Source organism: Pelophylax lessonae, assembly GCF_965119305.1.
Source record: "Pelophylax lessonae genome assembly, chromosome: 2".
Taxonomy (NCBI): Eukaryota; Metazoa; Chordata; class Amphibia; order Anura; family Ranidae; genus Pelophylax; species Pelophylax lessonae.
In genome coordinates, this window is record NC_138769.1 from 656,595,425 (window position 1) to 656,615,296 (window position 19,872).

Consider the following 19,872-nt stretch of genomic DNA (forward strand, 5'->3'; position numbering starts at 1 on the left):
AATCTAAATTTTTTTAAATTTTTTGGCCAATTTGTTTTCTGCTACCTATGTTTGGTAAAAAAAAAATCACAATAAGCGTATTTTGATTGGTTTGCGCAAAAGTTATTGCGTTTACTAACTAAGGAAAAGATTTCTGTCATTTTTGGTGTTTTTTTTTTTTTTTAACGAGTAATGGCGGCGATCTGCGATTTTTTTTTTACACAAGCGGGCGGCTCTCCAAACTCGATTCCCCGACGATCGGGGAAGAGCAGCGGCAATAGCCGCTGCTCCTCCCCTGGCCCGACTCGAGCGAGCCTCCGGCGGCGCGCGAGCGCCGCCCACAAGGGGAGGAGTCCAGCGACGTAGGTCTACGTCGCTGGACGGAATCGAGCCACTTTGCCCCAGTACAGTCCCAGTGACTGGTCGGCAAGTGGTTAAAAGAAGCTAAAGTGTTGATTTTGATCTCTGTAAAAATGAATATGATGCTACAATATTGCTTTGTAGTTATATTAAAGAGGAAGTAAACTTCCTCTGCAGACATATACCTACAGGTAAGCCTATAATAAGGCTTACCTATAGGTAGTGAAAATATCTCCTAAATGTGTACAGTTTAGGAGATATTTACATTGCATGCAGCCAGTGACATCACTGGCGCATTTTCTCTGAAGGAACAGCCACGGGTGCCGTTCCTTTCCGAGCCCCGTGCTGTGAACAACTGCTCCTGCTCGCATGCATGGGATGTCATCACAGCTTCAGCCAGTCACCGCGCCGGAGCCTGCAAACCTGGAAGAAACTAGGGAAAATGTTAGCGGTGGGCAGGCTCTGCTGGAACAGCTTCATTCTAAGGTAAGTATTACATAATGAGCTTGTATGCAATGCATACTCGCTCATTATGCCTTTTTGTCTTACATGGGTTTTTTTTTTTTTTTTCTTTTTTCTGAGTTTACAACTTCTTTAACCTTTCTTTTATCATGTTGCCTCTTTTTAGATCAACATGTACATGTTTGCAGCTGACAGCCAGAGCATGTAATAACAATGTATCATCACCCAGGCAGTCAGTTTCAACCGGTTACAAGTATAAGCGCCTCCAAGCTCCTATTCCTTCTGGGTAAGAAGTATGTAAGCTAGTTCTTTTCTTGTGATGGCAAATATGTTTCTGTTAGATTTGCAGTATTCTGCAGTAGTTTTGTATAAAACGAGTGAATGACACCTTCTCTTGAATCAACACCCTAATAATTTAGGAGGACGTAACATCTCCTTATAAAGAGAATCGGCACAGTACTGTTTTAATAAGAGGAATGCACTACCAGATGGTGGTCCTCTGAGTGCATATATGTTGTAAGAAAGTGCCACATCCTAACATTTAGACAAGAAAAGTTGATTGGAAAACATGAACTTTATCTGCACAAATGTATAAAAAATAACCATTTATTGTTGCAAATTTAAAAACCGAAACACAGCCTACAGCATTGGCGGCTGGTGCTCCATGGGCCGGGGGGGGGGGGGGGGTGGGGGCGCGCAGACGGACCACACCATACCCAGACCCCCACCCGACCACACCAGCCCGCACACCGGTCACCGGCTCACTCACCCTGGACATGTGGAGGGCAGCAGCAGCGGCTTCCCCCTCGCTCGGTCTCCGGTGTCTCCTCCCTCCTCCTCCTCAGCCAATGGCATGGCTTCTCCTTTCAGTCAATCGGGAAACGGGTCTCAGGACCCGCTTCCTGATTGGCCAGGAGCAGAGTCCGTGTGACAATAGCAAATATTCCTTCGCTATTATCACACAACTGGGTGGGCTCGGGGCGCAGTGCTCTGCACCCCAAGCCCACCCTTTTTTAAAGCCTTTTAGAGATTCTGGCTGTAATCACGTGCTTCAAAAAAAAAAAAAAAACCCATTGGAATCCATGCGTCCGGTGTCCTGCATGTAGATAAGGGGGCGGCGCCCCCAATGAACGGGCCGCCCCTGGCCTACAGGGCAACAATATGCCGGCAGTGCTGTAACTGTTCTCTTGAATCAACACCCTAATAATTTAGGATGTAACATCTCCTTATAAAAAAAAAAAAAAAATCGGCAACCCTTTTTCAAGTCCTGCTTGAAAAAGAGTTGTTTTAAACGTATGTGATTTTTTTAGGCCACGTGTTGTTCCTTACTTAGGGCGATGGTGTCATAGTGCCTCCATGAGCAAGGGACCCTGTGCAGCCCCTTAATATTGGCCCTATTTGACCTCTGTGATGTTTTACGAATAAAAACGTGTTCATCTTCAAACTAGTACAGTTGACTGTTACTTTGGCAGAGCAAAAAGATAAGTTTCCATCAGTACTCAGTGAGGTAGATTTACTAAAACGAGTGCAGTCAGAATCTGGTGGATGGAAGCCAATTAGCTTCTAACTTCATCTTGTTCAATTAAGCTTTGTCTATAAAACCTGGAAGCTGGTTGGTTTCTGTGCAGAGTTGCACCAGATTTTTGCACTCTCCAGCTTTAGCAATTCACCCCCAGTATGTCAGTATTCTGGCAGTCTGACTGACGTCCACCTCCCCCAGCATGCCTAGTCACTGTCAATCCAAATGTGTTAAAGCTTAACTCCGAAAACATAAAAATCCTCCCATGCAGTGAGGCTGGTAAAGTGGTTATTACCCACCCAGTGCTCCACTCCTGCAGGCTCCTCCATGATGCTAGACAGGAATTGGCAACCTTTTTTCCCTCTTCCCGATGTTTTAAGGTCCTCTGATGTCATCAAGACCAATGCAGGGCCCATAGTCCTCTTTTGGATGTTAAGAAGCTGAGAAACAGTTCACTGCCTGAGCAAGGGGGGGCGCCATCTGTTGGGTAAGCAGAGGATCAGGTAAGTAAAGTTTCCATTACGCAGACTAAACAAGCAATCACCCCTTTAGTGCGGGTACAGCTCTATTGCAAAAAAAAATTTTTTAGCTTTTCTGGAGTTAGGTTGGAGTATTTGTCTTCTTAAAAGCAGCACGGTTGGACAGCAGTGAAGGGAGGTGGAAGTCCTGGTAAACCACACTAGCTTAGCAGCCAGAACACAGAGAAAAATAGGACAGCATGGTAAATGCTTTTGATACTCTGACTATGAAGGGCTAATGGCCCTTTCACATGGGCGTTCCATCTATCTATTTTTCATTTATCCATGAAATGAAAAACATACAGCAGTGCATTCCTATGGTCAAACTGGTGTACACAGATGATTATCTGTTTACATCCATGTCCGTTCAGGTCTGTTTTTTTTTTTTTAACCGCTTGCCGACCGCCGCAAGTAGATTTACTGCAGTGGTCAGCCCCTGCCAGGCAGAGTGACGTTAATTAACGTCACTAGCCTGGGAGGGTCTGGGGAGCGAGCGCGCGCCCGCGGAGGCGCGCTCCCGCGTGGTCACGGACCCCCCGCGCGTGTGACCAGCGGACCCGATGTCCGCCGGCCACTCGGCGATCGTCGGGGGAGAGGGAGAATGTCAGGCAGCTTGTTTAAACAAGCTGCCTGTCATTCTCCTCGCTGTAAAGACACTGATCACATGGATCTAGTATGTAGATCCGTTGATCAGTGTCCTTACAGCTAGAGCCACAGCCAATCACAGTAAGAATCACGCCCCTAGGGACACACACAGCCCCTCCCTCCCAAACAAAGTTAACCCCTTCACTGCCAGTGTATTTTTACAGTAACAGTGCATATGTATAGCACTGATTACTGTAGAAATGTCACTGGTAACCCCAAAAGTGTCAAAAATGTCAGTCAAGGGTCCGATCTGTCCGCCGCAATGTCGCAGTACCACAAAAAAAATCGCAGATCGCCGCCATTACGCGTTAAAAAAAAAAAACAACAAAAATGACAAATCTTTCCCTTTGTTAGTAAACGCGATAACTTTTGCGCAAACCAATCAAAATACGCTTTTTGCGATTTTTTTTTTTTTTACCAAACATAGGTAGGATAAAACAAATTGGCCAAAAATGTTAAAAAATTTTGATTTTTACATTTTTTTGGGGGAATTTCATATAAAAAAATGTGAAAAATATTGCTATTTTTGCAAAATTGTCGCGCTTTTTTTGTTTATAGCGCGTGATCAAAAAATCGCACAGGTGATCAAATACCACCAAAAGAAAGCTCTGTTTGTGGGAAAAAAAAGGACGTCAAATTCGTTTAGGTACAGTGTCGCACGACCGCGCAATTGTCCGTTAAAGTCACGCAGTGCCGAATCGCAAAATACCCCCTGGTCTTTTAGCAGGAAAATCCTCCGGGGCTTAAGTGGTTAAAGGGAGCAAATCTCTGTTTTTGTTTCGTTTAAAAAGGAAAAAAAAAAGCGGACCTAAACAGATGTAAACAGACAAATGATCAATTTTTGCATCTGTTTCTATGTGCCAGCACTCTCTGGCACCCTAACAACCAGTGACTCATCCCTGCTGTCAGCAGCAGGAATGAGTCATTGGTTAAGGAGCCAGCACTTGCCAGATTCCTAACAACGATGAGTCATCCATGCTGTCAGCGGAAGATCCCAGCTTACAGCAGAATGTAAACAAAAGAGCTGAAAATACAAAACAAAATGGCGTGAGATTCCCCCCTTCCCCAATTAATACCAGTTGCTTCGGGTCAGGTATGTGGGGAGGAGGCCTTTGTTCTCATCAACATGGGCACAAGCTACTTTGCCAGAGAGTGTCCCCCTAACAATGCACGGCCCCCATATTGAAGGCATGTGGCCTGGCATGGTTTGAGGATGCTCATCTCCAAACACCTTTTGCTGGCCTGCATGCTCGGATAAGAATCTGGTAAAGATTTTGGGGTGACTCAACTTTCTTATTTTTTTTTTTCCATGTGTAACGCTTCTGCGTTTCTTATATGGTGTGGATTTTCAGCTGCAGAAATAGTTCCACGTCAGTAGTCATGTAAGAGATATGCTGAGATACCATTCCCAACCTCAATGACTCATCATGTGTGGAAGGTCTTATTTCAGCCAGTAAATACACACAATTAGCAAGCTGGTTCCTAGAGTGACTTTATGTATGTGGTAACACAATGATGAAGGTTGAGGGATAGGTTGAGTGGAGGTGGTAGGTGATAGACACTTGAAGGTGAGACAGTAGCAGATGGATGCAGGAAGGTTTAGCAATGTTGTATGATAGCAGATGATAGAATAGCAGGTGGACATACAAAAGAGATCAACCCAGTGCAGAAAAGTAGCAGTAGTCTCAAGAGCTAGCAATCTAGTTATGCAGATGTGATAAACAGTCTTTACTATGCAGAGCTAGATAGTGTAAGCTTAGTATAAGTTTATAGAGAATTCCCCTGCGGGGTACTTAGCACTATTAGCGATACAGCCGAAGGGTGGTTCAGGAGAGGCGGATGATCCAGTAGCGGGATACAGGGATCAGCGCAGCGAGGTTCCGTCAGCGAAGTAAGCTTGCAAGCATGGAAGCTTCAAGCAAGGTTAGCATCCAGGTAAGGGTGTTTGAACGAACACATGTGAGTGAGAACCGGCGCTTTAAATAGCCATCTAGTCCGGCGCTGGGTGATGACAGCTCCAGTCTTAAAGGTGTATGCGCACCTTTCCAAAAGTAAATGGTGGGGCGCATACACTTGTGGAAAGTGTAATTTAGGGTACCAAAGGTACCGGAACATTACACCATGATGTTTCACCCCCTAAATCCATACCAGACCCGAAACAGAAGGGGGAGTGGGGATAACCTCACGCCAATTATTTTATTTGCAGCTCTTTTGTTTTACCAGGGATGAGTCACTGGTTGTTTGAAAACCCCTGGAGGGTGTCAGCTTCTAACAACCAATTCAAAAACAGACCTTTGTCTGTTAACATCCATTTTAGGTCTGTTTCCTAAACTGACACGGATGTAAATGGATGAGTATCCATTTGCTGGTTTTCATCCGTTCGCGGATGGATGAAAAAACAGACAGACGAAATGTCTGTGTAAAAGGTCCCTAAATAAAATGTTAATGAGACTGTACATAAGGCAACGTTGATTGCTTTTTATAGTTATGACTGTGAAAAATGAATTAAAATGAAATATTATATGCTATGTAAGATATGTGAGAATCTTTTCTCTGTAAAGGTCAACTGTTCCATGTAGTAGAATGTTTGAAATGGGAACATACAGAAATCACTGGACTTAATATTTTTTTTTTTCCACTGCAGGCTGTATGAATGTAATGTATCTTGTAAATGTGATCGAAGGATGTGTCAGAACCGGCTTGTACAGCACGGTCTTCAAGTCCGACTTCAGGTGTACAAAACCAAAGAGAGAGGCTGGGGGGTGCGATGCCTGGACGATCTTGACAAAGGGACATTTGTATGCATCTATGCAGGCAAGTTGCATCTGTAACAGTATTCAGGATGTCCGTTTTCTTGTATTTGATTCTTCAATTTTATTTCTTACATCAAGAATTATATTAAGATTAGATTAACAGGAGTGTATTCACACAGTGTTTTTTTTTCCCCATAGTGTGTAGTAATGCCACGCACATACAGTATATGCACAGAGTTCTAGAAGTACCATCAAACTGAGAAAAAATACATAAAACTTGCTTGTGGAAACCTTCTATTTATACTCCGCATAGTCCTGTTCATTGTCATATTTTTTTAAAGTTAAGGTCAGCATTTATAATTAGTGGTATGGTCCCTCACCATGGCAAAACAGCTGCTTAAAAATAAATATAGCAGATCTACAAACCATAGCAATGTGCTTTACAAAGGTGCTTAAAGTGGTTGTTAAGCTACTTTATACTTTTTATATAATCTTCTCTGTTTCCTAATCCTGTGTGGGTTTTATAAAAAAAAATGCTGTCTATACCTGATTTCAGAGTGTTCACGTGACCCACCATCTTATTCCTCCCTCCATCTGACAGCTGCAGCAGGAGGGGACTAAGAATCTCCCACTTACGTCAGTTGAAAAGGAGGAGACAGGCCAGCCAGTCACGTGAGTGGCGCTCTGACATCAGTTATAGATGGCATTTTTTTATAAAAAGCACACAGGATTAAGAAACCAAGGATTATGTAAAAAATATAATAGTTATATTAGCCACAAGAGTGGAGGGGCGGACACTGTCACTAGCTGACAGGCAGGGAGGGGAGTGGGGAGAGGACGGGGGATAGCAGAAAGGAAGGTTGCGGATGATGTAAACTGACCCCAATGTCAGGGCTCAGCAGCCATGATAAACTGTGGTCAGTTTACAAAGAAGGGGGCAGAACCAGGCAGGATCAGCCAGGAATTTCAGGTGATACAGGGAGCAAATTACACAGCACAAACACTGTGCTGTATAACAGGCTTTAAAGGAACATGCTTTTTTCTCTATCGCTCATTGACAGACGTAGTCTTCTTGATTCTCAAGAGCTGGGTTATGTTGTCTCCGCAGGAGTAGGACTAGGCAGAAAGACAAAACGTTCTGGCTCCACCTTAGGGGCAGTCCCTGAGGGTATATCCTCCCTCTCTCTGCTACAGGGAATCAGTTTTTTTCTGTCTAGTCAGGAGTAAGGACCTAAGTTCCTTGCTGGGATCTTTTGGTCCTGGCAAGACTTTTTTCTTTAAGAAAAAGACATTTTTTAGGTAGTTTTCTCCGGTGTTTTTTCCTGTGAGATCTTCAAGCAAAAATGCCGGACTGGGCGACACTTGTGGTCACCCCAGCCGGCCTACGAGCGCGCGCAGACCATGGCATTGCGCTTGGTCGGCCGCGACACATTCAAGTAAGTATGCGGGGCCGGGCGACGGGCTGGATGTTGAGATCCAGTGGTCACCCCGGTTTCTGCCTACGAGCGCGTGCAGACCAGAGCTCCGCGCTGGATCGGCCGCGACGGAGTCCCAGTGCAGGGACTGACCTTGCGAGTTAAAAGTCTCGCTTGGACGCCAGGAACCAGAGAGTCGAGGCGTCCGGAGTGGTCCACAAACCCCCACCCCGGTGGAGAGGGTATTGTGAAGAGAGGGTGCCTGTCGGTTCGGTATGGTGAGTAAACGTTCCCTTTTTTTCCTCGATATGAGGCAGTATGTATTATGGGCCCCTCCATATATGGTCAGTATATATCTGATACTTACAAGTCCCCCTTGTAATACAGCATGTGTTTGTGGGAAGTGGACTTGGTTTAAGAGCTAACACTCTACCCAGCAGACTGTAACATTACAGCAGACATAGGAGGTATAATCCTACCTTATGTGTAGTGTATCTCCTGTAGATCCATATATCGCCTCTTAGCAGAGATGCAGGTGGATGTGCTGGGAAAACGATTTCGGCGGTCCGCCGCCATTTTGCCGTAGACCAAATGCATGTATGTCCTCAGGTCACGCCGGCCGCCATGTTTTTGGAGTCTTATGTCTCTTCTATGGGGGCGGCCATGTTTTGTGAGCCCAGCTACCTCGTGGAGAGCTGGGAACGCCGGAAGGCGTACACAGGGGGCGGAGCCACGTCCTTCTACCCGGGAAAAAGCAAACAGCTCCTTCCAGTCTGTGTAAGACAGACGCTGACTGCAGTTGGTTGGAAACTGCACTGCATCGGTTGGTGAGCCTTGGGGGTCCCTCTCTCTCTCTGTGGGATCGAGAAGCAGGTACTCTGAGGGGCGCTATTGCGCTAGGGGGAGAGACACAAAAAAAAAAAAAAAAAAAAGTTTTTTTGTTTTGCTGGCAAAGGTGTCCTGAATTAACATGGACCCTGACACTCATGTATCTCCTCCGGATCCCCTCGAGGGGTCTGCGGATCCTCCAGCACCCCATTGACAATTGAATCATTGTCAGCTATTATGGAAACTTTTGTGTCCCGGGTGGAAGTGGCTTGTCAGGGACAGGGCGCAAGAAAGCGACCCCCGCCTAACCCCTTATTATCTGAAACCTCGGATTCAGACTCTGAGCCCATTTCTGCAGTTGCAGGTACTTCATCTGGGATTGGTGTCTCGGGTCCTGTCTCTTCAGACAGTGAGGAGGATGTTTCGGCATCCGCCATAGCCCGAGAGGAAGCGTTGGTAAACGCACTCATTGTATCTGTTCAAGAGACCTTAAGGTTACAGGGTATTCCTTCGGAAATAGCTGAAGCTGAAATCCCTTTTGGGACTAAAAAACGCATCAAAGTGGCGAAGGTTTTTCCATTGCCCAAATGTTTTGGCAATCCAATCGAAGAAGAATGGCGTCTGCCAAAACGCACTTTTACTATTTCTAAACGCATTGACAGGCGTTATCCGTTTGAGGAAACCCTTATTAAGAAATGGACAGAACCACCTGTGGTGGATTCACCAATTGCTAGATTGAATAAAGCCACGGTTATTCCTTTAGAAGACGCTCCGTCTTTTAAAGATCCAGTGGAGCGCAAGATAGAAGCTATGTCTCGCACCATGTTTTCCTTGATTGGATCAGCTTTCAGACCTATAATAGCTATTGGTCTGGTTTCGCAGGCTGTAACTGAATGGACCAAGTGGTTATGCCGGGACTTAGAAGAGGTCCCTCAGGCGGTATCAGATTTGTTGGAACAAATGATACAGGGGTTACAGTTTGTGTGTGATGCGGCGTTAGACGCCACTCCATTATTGGCGCGAGCATCAGTCTCAGCAGTGGTTCTCAGGCGTACACTGTGGCTAAAAGGTTGGTTAGCTGACCAAGGTTCCAAAAAAGCATTGGCTAATATCCCCTTTTCAGGAGAGCGTCTATTTGGAGCCAACTTAGATGAGATCATTAAAGATCTCACGGGTGGAAAGAGCACCTTTTTACCGCAAAATTTTAAAGGTAGAGGAACTCTTCAAAGACGAGGGCCTTCTTTTTCTGCTCACAAGAGGTTTTTTCGTCCCGCGGGTGAAAAAACTAAGTCCTCCAAAGCTCCTGCAGGAGGCGTCAGGGGTCGTTGGTCGGGCAAGCAAAAGCCCGCCCCCTCCAGACCTGAAGATAAACCATCCAAAGCCTGAAGGTGCGCCCCCACCCATAACTGGGGTGGGGGGACGTCTTCGCCGGTTCCCGGATCCATGGCTTTCCAGAATCCCGGACAAATGGGTTTGCGAAGTCATAAGGTCAGGGTACAAGATCGAGTTTCGATCTCTCCCACCGGCGCGATTCTTCCCTTCCAATATCCGACTATCCTCAGATCGTTTAGAAGATCTGCGGAGAGCAGTCACAGATTTACTACAACAAGGAGTGGCAGTCCACGTTCCTTGGACAGAACGGTTTCAAGGGTTTTATTCAAACCTATTTACAATACCCAGGAAAGAGGGCAAAGTGCGTCCAATTCTGGACTTAAGAGCACTCAATTCTTTTGTCAACATAAGAAGATTCAGAATGGAGTCCATTCGCACAGTAGCAGCCTTCCTGCATCCAGGGGATGTCCTAGCGTCCATAGACATCAAGGACGCCTATCTTCACATTCCCATTTTCGCAGGACATCAGCGGTTTCTACGCTTTTCCGTAGAAGAGAACCACTATCAGTTTGTGGCGTTACCTTTCGGTCTCGCCACGGCTCCGCGGGTCTTCACAAAGGTGTTGGCCCCAATGTTGGCACTTCTGCGCCAAAGAGGCATATCGATCCTTGGTTACCTAGACGATCTTCTGCTTCATGCAGAGTCTCCTCAGACCTTGCTACAAAACATAGAAATTACTATGATTTCTTTACAGGAATTCGGGTGGCTGGTGAACCAGCAAAAGTCATTTCTGGTTCCCACCCAGAGGCTCGAATATCTGGGTCTAATTTTAGACACAGTCAAGACAAGAGTTTTTCTTCCGGTAGGGAAACTCCGAAAGATTCAATCAGCAGTCCAGTTGTTACTGTCCAACAGCTGGTCTTCCCTTCGGACTTGCATGAGGGTTCTGGGGTTGATGGTGGCTTCATTCGAAGCAGTCCCATTTGCCCAGTCCCATACCCGAATTCTTCAGCAAGAGATTCTTCTCAGATGGAATCGGAATCCGGAATCCCTGGACAATCAGATCCGATTGAGCAAACAGACCAGAGAGTCTCTGGTCTGGTGGCTTCGGTCTCCAATGCTCAGCCAGGGAAAGTCATTTCTGCCAATATATTGGACGATAGTGACCACGGATGCCAGTCTATCCGGATGGGGAGGAATTCTCGGTCAGTTATCTGTCCAGGGACTTTGGTCCCCGGAAGAATCCAGGTTACCGATAAATGTATTGGAACTGAGAGCGATCAGACTTTGTCTGATTCACTGGACCGAGCAGCTCCAGGGCAGCCCGGTTCGGATCCAGTCGGACAATGCCACGGCCGTGGCTTATGTCAATCATCAGGGGGGCACCAAGAGTGTCCGAGCGGCCAAAGAAGTGGCTTGCATTCTTCGCTGGGCGGAACGATTTGTTCCAGCAATCTCTGCGGTGTTCATTCCGGGGGTGGAGAATTGGCAGGCAGATTATCTCAGCCGTCAGACTCTGGATCAGGGGGAATGGTCCCTCCATCCAGACGTTTTCCACCAGTTGTGCCTACGGTGGGGCACCCCGGATGTGGATCTGTTGGCATCACGATTCAACAGGAAAGTTCAGAGATTCGTGGCTCGCTCCCGCGATCCTCTAGCAGAAACCGCAGACGCACTGATCGCCCCGTGGGGGCAATACCAGCTAATGTATGCCTTCCCTCCTCTCGCGTTACTGCCAAGACTTCTTCGCAGGATAGAGGAGGAAGGAATTCCAGTAATTCTGGTAGCTCCGGACTGGCCTCGTCGAGCTTGGTACGCCGACATGGTCAGACTGGTGGCGGACGTCCCGTGGAGACTTCCTCTCAGGGAGGATCTACTGTCTCAGGGACCGATCTTCCATCCTGCTTTACGATCGCTGGCTTTAACGGCCTGGCTATTGAGACCCAGGTGCTGAAGGACAAAGGTTTGTCAGCTTCAGTTATTCCTACTCTAGTTGAAGCAAGGAAAGCGACTTCCAGAAAGATTTATCATCGCACATGGAAGTCCTACATTGCATGGTGTGAACCTTTGGGGTTCCGTCCTCGGTCTTATTCGATTAGTCGAATATTGGCTTTTCTGCAACAAGGGGTTGAGCAGAAACTGGCCTTGAGTACTATCAAGGGTCAGGTCTCAGCACTAGCCATCTTCTTTCAGAAGCCTTTGGCTACTCATTCCTTGGTGCGGAATTTCATCCAGGGGGTGCGACATCTGGCTCCGCCAGTGCACGCGCCGTTACCCCCCTGGGATCTTAATTTAGTGTTGTCGGTTCTTCAGAAACCTCCCTTTGAAGATATTAGGGAGATTCCTCTACCTACGTTGTCCCAGAAGGTGGCCTTCTTGGTGGCTATTACTTCTGCACGCAGGGTGTCAGAACTGGCCGCATTATCTTGTCGTTCACCATATCTGGTGGTTCATAGAGATAAAGTGGTTCTTCGTCCGAATCCATCCTTCCTACCAAAAGTGGTTTCAGAATTTCATCTGAATGAAGAAATTGTATTACCTTCCCTGTGTCCTAAGCCCAGTCATCCTCGGGAGTTTGCTTTACACTCCTTGGATGTGGTCCGGGCGATCAGGGTATACTTGAAAACGACAGACTCGTTTCGCAAGACGGATTCACTTTTTGTGATCCCAGATGGACCCAAAAAGGGGTTGCCTGCATCTGCCGCGACCATTTCCAGATGGATCAGACAGACGGTAGTACAGGCTTATTCTATTAAGGGTCGGGAGCCCCCGTTCCCTGTTAAGGCGCACTCCACTCGGGCACTTAGTGCGTCATGGGCCTTTCGCCATCAGGCGTCAGTGGTCCAGGTGTGCAAGGCGGCTACCTGGTCGTCGGTGCATACCTTTACTAAACATTATAAAGTTGATGTAATGGCATCGTCTGATGCCTCGTTTGGCCGCAAGGTTTTGCAGGCCGCAATTTGAGGAGACCAGTGGTCTACCTCGAGGGTTTTTTCCGTTGGAAAATTTTTCTTTAGTCTCATTCTTTGTTTATAATGAGCCTTTAAAACTTCTAGTTTGGCACCGGTTGGGCCTTCTAGATTGGATTTGATTTTGTCAATCCCACCCCTCATTTGTGGCACTGCTTCTGGATGTCCCAGCTCTTGAGAATCAAGAAGACTACGTCTGTCAATGAGCGATAGAGAAAAATGGATTTTTGTAAGATCTTACCGTAAAATCCTTTTCTCTTAAGCTCATTGACAGACGTAGTACCCGCCCCTCTATCATTGAGTTGGGTTGGGTTAAATTCTCTGTACTGCTTTAAAACAGAACTGATTCCCTGTAGCAGAGAGAGGGAGGATATACCCTCAGGGACTGCCCCTAAGGTGGAGCCAGAACATTTTGTCTTTCTGCCTAGTCCTACTCCTGCGGAGACAACATAACCCAGCTCTTGAGAATCAAGAAGACTACGTCTGTCAATGAGCTTAAGAGAAAAGGATTTTACGGTAAGATCTTACAAAAATCCATTTTTTTAGGGTAACAAACGCTTTACCACTCCACTTGCTTCGGTACTCTCAAGCCAGTGGACACTATAAAAGCTGAATGCTAGGATAAGAAAATATTTGTCTAAATAAAAGGTGTGTGTATTCTTACTTCAGTTTCAGTGTATATTTCTACCAGATCTTTGCAGTAGTCTATTATGAAACGTTAGCTTTGTATATGAGCTTCTTCTAAAAAGGGAAGCGCTCTCTTTGTGCATCCTGTAGTGGGTGGACCTGCTGGACTCATTCCACAACTTTGCTTCTACACAAACTATGTACACCATTGTGATGATGTCGCTGGGTATGCAAAAGCCTTAGGTTCATATAAAAATGATGGTCATGCTATAGAGTAATACTTTAACATAACGGAGGGAATATAATGATATCAATTGGCATTTAAATAAAAAGTTCACCTTTAGTAAAATGTTACATCCATATTTAGGGTGTAACATGTTCTAACTGTGCAGCCCCTGCAACCTCCCCCCAGTCTCCATTGTTACCGTGGTCTGGGAATCTTCACCCCACATCTGCTGTCACAAATGTAAAAAATGCGTCCATGTGGGGCTCTGCCCACCCAGCCGCCTCATTTATTCAGAGTTCTGTGAATGGGGGAACTACAACTACCGTCAGCCATTGTGGCTGGCAGCTTGCAGTTCTCAGTGAACTACCAGGGCACTAATGAGCACTGTTGGTAGTTATTTGATTCTTCTTGTCATTCAGTAACTGCCTGCCCGTACGGGGTACCAGAAAGATACACTGACAGTCCGCAGGAGCCTGAGATTGCAGGATTAGGCTCCTAATAAAAATGCATTTTTTTTTTTACCTGCAAAACAGATGTGCATTTATTTAAAAAGTGAACCTATTCTTTAATGCTTTTGCTGCCAAGGATGTGTCTCTTCATGGGAGTGAAAGGGTTCAAACAACTCACAGCAATACCAGAGTTGACCTTAATTTAGATTGAATCTGGGTGGCTTTAAAGCAAGGAAATCCTTTCCCTGGTATCTGCTGTAATTAATGGCTCCAAAAAGCCTTCTACTCTGGCCAGGCAAAGAGCAGTTATAGAACCGTTGATGATTGATCTGCTTAGGCAGAGAGCAAGGGTGTTTTTAGAGATCTAATAGACTCCGTAAATAGTATTGGTCACCTGCCCAATGCTATAAGGAGTGGGGGGGGGGGGGGGGGTTGCTTGTCGGACCCCTTGTAATAGCAGTTAAATGTTGTTTTTTATTTTTTATTAAGGTACACACAGACGGAGCATGCACATATGTAGATGATTATGCAACCCGCATTAATTGATTATAGTACTCAGACAGCTGTAATTTAAAGTATCTCACAAAAGAGAGTACACCCCTCACATTTTGTAAATATTTTATTATATCTTTTCATGTGACAACACTGAAGAAATTCCACTTTGCTACAATGTAAAGTAGTGAGTGTACAGCTTGTATAACAGTGTAAACTTGCTGTCCCCTCAAAATAACTCAACCCACAGCCATTAATATCTAAACCGCTGGCAACAAAAGTGAGTGCACCCCTAAGTGAAAATGTCCAAATTGGGCCCAATTAGCCATTTCTCTTTTGTTTATTGACTGACACAGCTCTTCATCTTCATGACCATAGGTTATACTGCCCCCTACAGGAGTAGGACACTAGGCAGAGAAAAAAGCTTGAGCACACCTATGGGGCAGTCCCTGGGGGTATACTCCCACTTCCTGTTATATGTATTCAGTTTCTTCTGTCTAGTCAGGAGTAAGGACCTAGTTCCTTGCTGGGACTAGCAAATGGAATTTTTTTCCTCCTTTTTATTATTTTGTTCCTGTGAGAATCTACAATCAAGTGCCGGACTGGGCGATACAACGCATAATCTAGATCCTTAGGGTCCCCACAGTCCGGCCAGCGAGCGAGCACATTCAGACCACAGCTCTGCGCTAGGTCGCCCGTGGCATAGCCCCACTAGATGGGGGCTTGCCTGCGAGTTAAATGGCTCGTGAGGGCACATACGAAATCGTTCCTCTGCTTTCCTTCTGGCCGAAAGCATCCACATTACAATGAAGCGGTTTCCCGTCCAGGGCAGTGCCTACCCTGTTCCTGGTGTGGTAAGTAGCTGCCCCCCTCTACCCCTGGTGGGTTTGGGGTGGACGTGGGCCCCCCCCCCCCCCCCCTGGGATGGTCAGACCCACGGACCCCCCCCCTCCAAGGTCTATTGCGGCCTGTGCCCCCCATCCCCCCCTTCCTGCTTTTGCAGTGGTCTGTGCTGGGCCTTGTAGTGCCACGGCGCGTGGGGTGTCGCTTTTTGCAGTGTTTTATGCTCATTTTTATAGGTTCCCCTCTTCATTTATGGAGCATGTTTCACCACCTGACCCCCTCTCAGAGGCTGCGAGGGGCCCCCCAGGGCCCAACAACTATCTGCACTGTCGGCGGTCCTGGAGGCCTTGGTGTCCAAAGTAGATTTGGTCCTGGGCAAACGGGCTAGCAAAAGGCACCAAGGAGGCACAAGAAGTGTTGTGGCCGCTTGTAAGTATCTGGCATTCTAAGGTGGGCAGAACGAATTGTTCCAGCCCTCTCTGCTGTGCTCTTTCAAGAGTGGAAAATTGGCAGGTGGACTATCTGTCGACAGGCATTAGACCAAGGAGAATGGTCACTTCATCCGGAGGTGTTGCATCAGTTGTGTCTCTGGGCGACTCCCGAGGTGGATTTTTTGGCCTTTTGTCACAACAGAAAAGTACAGAGGTTTGTGGCACAGTCTCGGGATCTTCTAATCGATGCCACAGATGCCTTAGTGGTTCCCTGGAGTCAGTATAGTCTAATATACTCATTTCCTCCTCTCAAGCTTCTTGCGAGACTCCTGCGCAGGATCGAGACGGAAGGATTCCGGTCATCCTAGTGGCTCCAGACTGGCCTCGCTGGTCTTGGTACGCTGATCTGGTACAGCTGGTGGCCAATACTCCTTGGAGATTTCCTCTCAGGGAAGATCTGCTGTCCCAAGGACCGATCTTCCGTCCTGCTTTACAGTCGCTGGCTTTGATGGCTGCTGTTGAAAGCCAAGTTTTGAAGGATAGAGGGTTGTCTGAATCTGTGATTCCTACGCTTTTAAAAGCTAGAAAATCTTCCTCTAAGAAGATTTACCATGGTACTTGGAAGACATACATTGCATGGTGTGAATCCCTACAGGTTCACCCTCGCTACTTTTCGGTGACTCGGATCTTGGCCTTTCTCTAGCGAGGAGTCGAGCAGTGTCTTGCCTTGAGTACCATCAATGGCCAGGTCTCGGCCTTGGCAATTTTCTTTCAATGTCCATTGGCCAGACACTCCTTGATGTGTACCTTTCTCCAGGGAGTGAGGCACATGCTTCCTCCGGTGCGGTCTCCATTGCCACCGTGGGACCTCAATTTGGTGTTGTCAGTTCTCCAGAAACCTCCCTTTGAAAATATTCGGGAGATTTCCCTGCTTACGTTGTCCAAAAAGGTGACCTTTTTGGTGGCTATTACTTCTGCCTGCAGGGTGTCTGAGCTGGCGGCGCTGTATTGCCATTCACCTTACCTAGTGGTTCACAGGGATAAGGTGGATCTTTTGGCCATGTCCATCGTTCCTTTCAAAGGTCGTCTCCGATTTTTCATCTGAGTGAAGACATTGTGTTGCCCTCCCTGTATCCCAAGCCTAAGCATCATAAGGAAGTTGCCTTGCATTCCCTGGATGTGGTTCGGGAAATTAGGGTGCCTGGCAGCTACAAAGTCGTTTTGAAAGTCAGACTCACTATTTGTCTTTACGGATGGACCTTGCAAAGGGGCTAATTGCTTCTGCTGCAACCATTTCCAGATGGATCGGACAGACTGTGATTCAGGCTTATTCTATTAAGTGTCAGGTCCCTCCTTTCCCTGTCAGGGCACACTCTACTCAGGCGCTTGGTGCCTCCTGGGCTTTCCGCCATCTGTCGCCAGTGACGCAGGTTTGCAAGGCGGCCACCTGGTCGTCTGTACACGCATTCACAAAGTTTTATAAAGTGGATGTGTTTGCATCTGCGGATGCTTCTTTTGGCTGCAAAGTTTTGCAGGCTGCTATTTAGAGGACTTGTCCTCCTTTTGAGGGTGTTTTTTTTCAGGTGAGCTTCACTTGTTAATAGTTGAGCTCCAAGTTACCTGGTTGGCTATGTTAGCCTTGGGGAGGTTTGTTTTCTGCTGTTCCCGTCCCTCATGTTTGACACTGCTTTGCGACGTCCCTACGATCATGTAGATGAAGAGCTGTGTCCGTCAATGAAAGAAAGAGAAAATGGGATTTTTGACTTACATAAAATCAATTACTCTGCTATTCATTGACAGACACCGCACCCACTCAACTTTTGATTTGGATTTTTTTCTTCTGACACTGCTTGTTACAAAAATGAATACCTATAGCAGAAAGTGAGAGTATACCCCCAGGGACTGCTCCATAGGGTTTTTTTTTTCTCTGCCTAGTGTCCTACTCCTGTAGGGGGCATTATAACCCTACGGTCATGAGAATGAAGAGCTGTGTCCGTCAATGAACATCAGAAAAATGGATTTTACAGTAAGTCAAAAATCCAATTTTTCCCTCCCCAGTGTCATGTGACTCAGTGTTACAAGGTCTCAGGTGTGAATGGGGAGCAGGTGTGTTAAATTTGGTGTTATCGCTCTCACTCATACTGGTCACTGGACGTTCAACATGGCACCTCATGGCAAAGAACTCTCGGAGGAGGTTCAGATGGTGTCAAGCGTGTGTGGCAACCACTTTGTACCAGAGTACAAAGGCAAGTGTGTCTTGCCTACAGTCAAGCATGGTGGTGGAAGTGCCATGGTCTGGGGTTGCATGAGTGCTGCCGGCACTGGGGAGCTACAGTTCATTGAGGGAACCATGAATGCCAACATGTACTGTGACATACTGAAGCAGAGCATGATCCCCTCCCTTCGAAGACTGGGCTGCAAGGCAGTATTCCAGCATAACGACCCCAAACATGCCTCCAAGATGACCACTGCCTTGCTAAAGAAGCTGAGGGTAAAGGTCGTGGACTGGCCAAGCATGTCTCCAGACCTAAACCCTATTGAGCATTTGTGGGGCATCCTGAAACGGAAGATGGAGGAGCGCAAGGTCTCTAACATCCACCAGCTCAGTGATGTCGTCATGGAGGAGTGGAAGACCTGTGAAGCTCTAGTGAACTTAATGTCCAAGAGGGTTAAGGCAGTGCTGGGAAATAATGGTGGCCACACAAAATATTGACACTTTGGGCCCAATTTGGAGATTTTAACTTAAGGGTGTACTCCCTTTTGTTGCCAGCGGTTTAGATATTAATGGCTGTGCTGTTGTTTTAGGGGACAGCAAATGTACACTGTTATACAAGCTGTACACTCACTACTTTACACTGTAGCAAAGTGTCATTTCTTCAGTGTTGTCACATGGAAAGATATAATAAAATATTTACAAAAATGTGAGGGGTGTACTAACTTTTGTAACTTACACACAAATACCCATCAGATTCAGCAGTCACTGGAAACCTTAGGTTTCTTAGGTTTCAGAAGCCCGGGTTTCTGAAGCTCTGTGAATGCTTTTGTTACAACCTCCTGATTTGTCAGTTCTCCAGGTAATCGCCCATAGCTCAGCAATCGCCCCAAGCTCTTTCTCCTCCTCCTAGATTTTTGGTCATTCTCAAGCTCCACAACAGCACAGCCAAACAGGATTTCAGCTTCAGATCACCTGGGATTTTCCATCTCTCCGTTATATCGCACAGGAACTCGATCTAGTCACAGAGTTTAAAAGAAAACTAAAGCCAGAATAGTGGGTCTCTGATTCATATATTTATTGTACAAAATAAAACTAATTAAAAACGGCTCTAGCAGGTCCAAATATTTATGCTTCCCTGTTTCATATTTATGGAGCTACATACAGTAGATCAGCTAGAAGTTATTGGATTGCAATGGACAGCAGACAATTTCTTTTAAAAATGGGTAATCTAGTTTTTAGATGCATCATTCTATGTAGGGCTAATCAGATGGAGACCACACAAACACTAACTAACTAAATATGTGTGTATGTATATGTGTGTGTGTGTGTGTATATATATATATATATATATATACACATACATCACTAGATATAGGCAAAAATTTTAGAAACACCCCAATTTTTCCTGTTTTTATTAAGACCCAAAGTGATTGTAAACCTTCACCTTGTAGAACAACCCATTCTGTTTAAAATAGAAATTATATATTATAAACACCATTTTTCCCCTGCTTTTTTATAGGTGATCACCTTCCCTCTGTTCTTAGCTGTATAAGAGCTGGAGGAGGAGAAACAGCAGTACACTGAGTTTCCCAGTGAAAGGCTGTACGGGGGGGGGGGGGGGTCTGCACAAGTCTGATCATTGGAGGAGAGCAGGCTGAGTTGCCAGCACACCTAGAGAACTGATCACAGTGGGGTTAATTTAATCACACTGGAGAGTGCAAAACCTGGTGCAGCGGGGCATGTAAACCAATCGTCTTCCAGGTTTTATTGTCAAAGCCTAATTGGGCAAGCTGAAATTAGAAGCTCATT

General features: G+C 46.2%; 1 protein-coding gene across 1 annotated transcript in view; it reads left to right on the top strand.

The window, feature by feature from the left end:
• LOC309547015 (histone-lysine N-methyltransferase SETDB2-like) overlaps positions 1 to 19,872 on the top strand; it is a gene marked incomplete at its 5' end in the record, with an annotated part of 79,930 nt that overhangs the window by 42,790 nt on the left and 17,268 nt on the right. The window contains 2 exons of the mRNA XM_082246789.1: positions 968 to 1,087; positions 6,128 to 6,297. Coding sequence (XP_082102915.1) covers positions 968 to 1,087; positions 6,128 to 6,297 — 290 coding nt within the window. The remainder of the gene's footprint in view (positions 1 to 967; positions 1,088 to 6,127; positions 6,298 to 19,872) is intronic.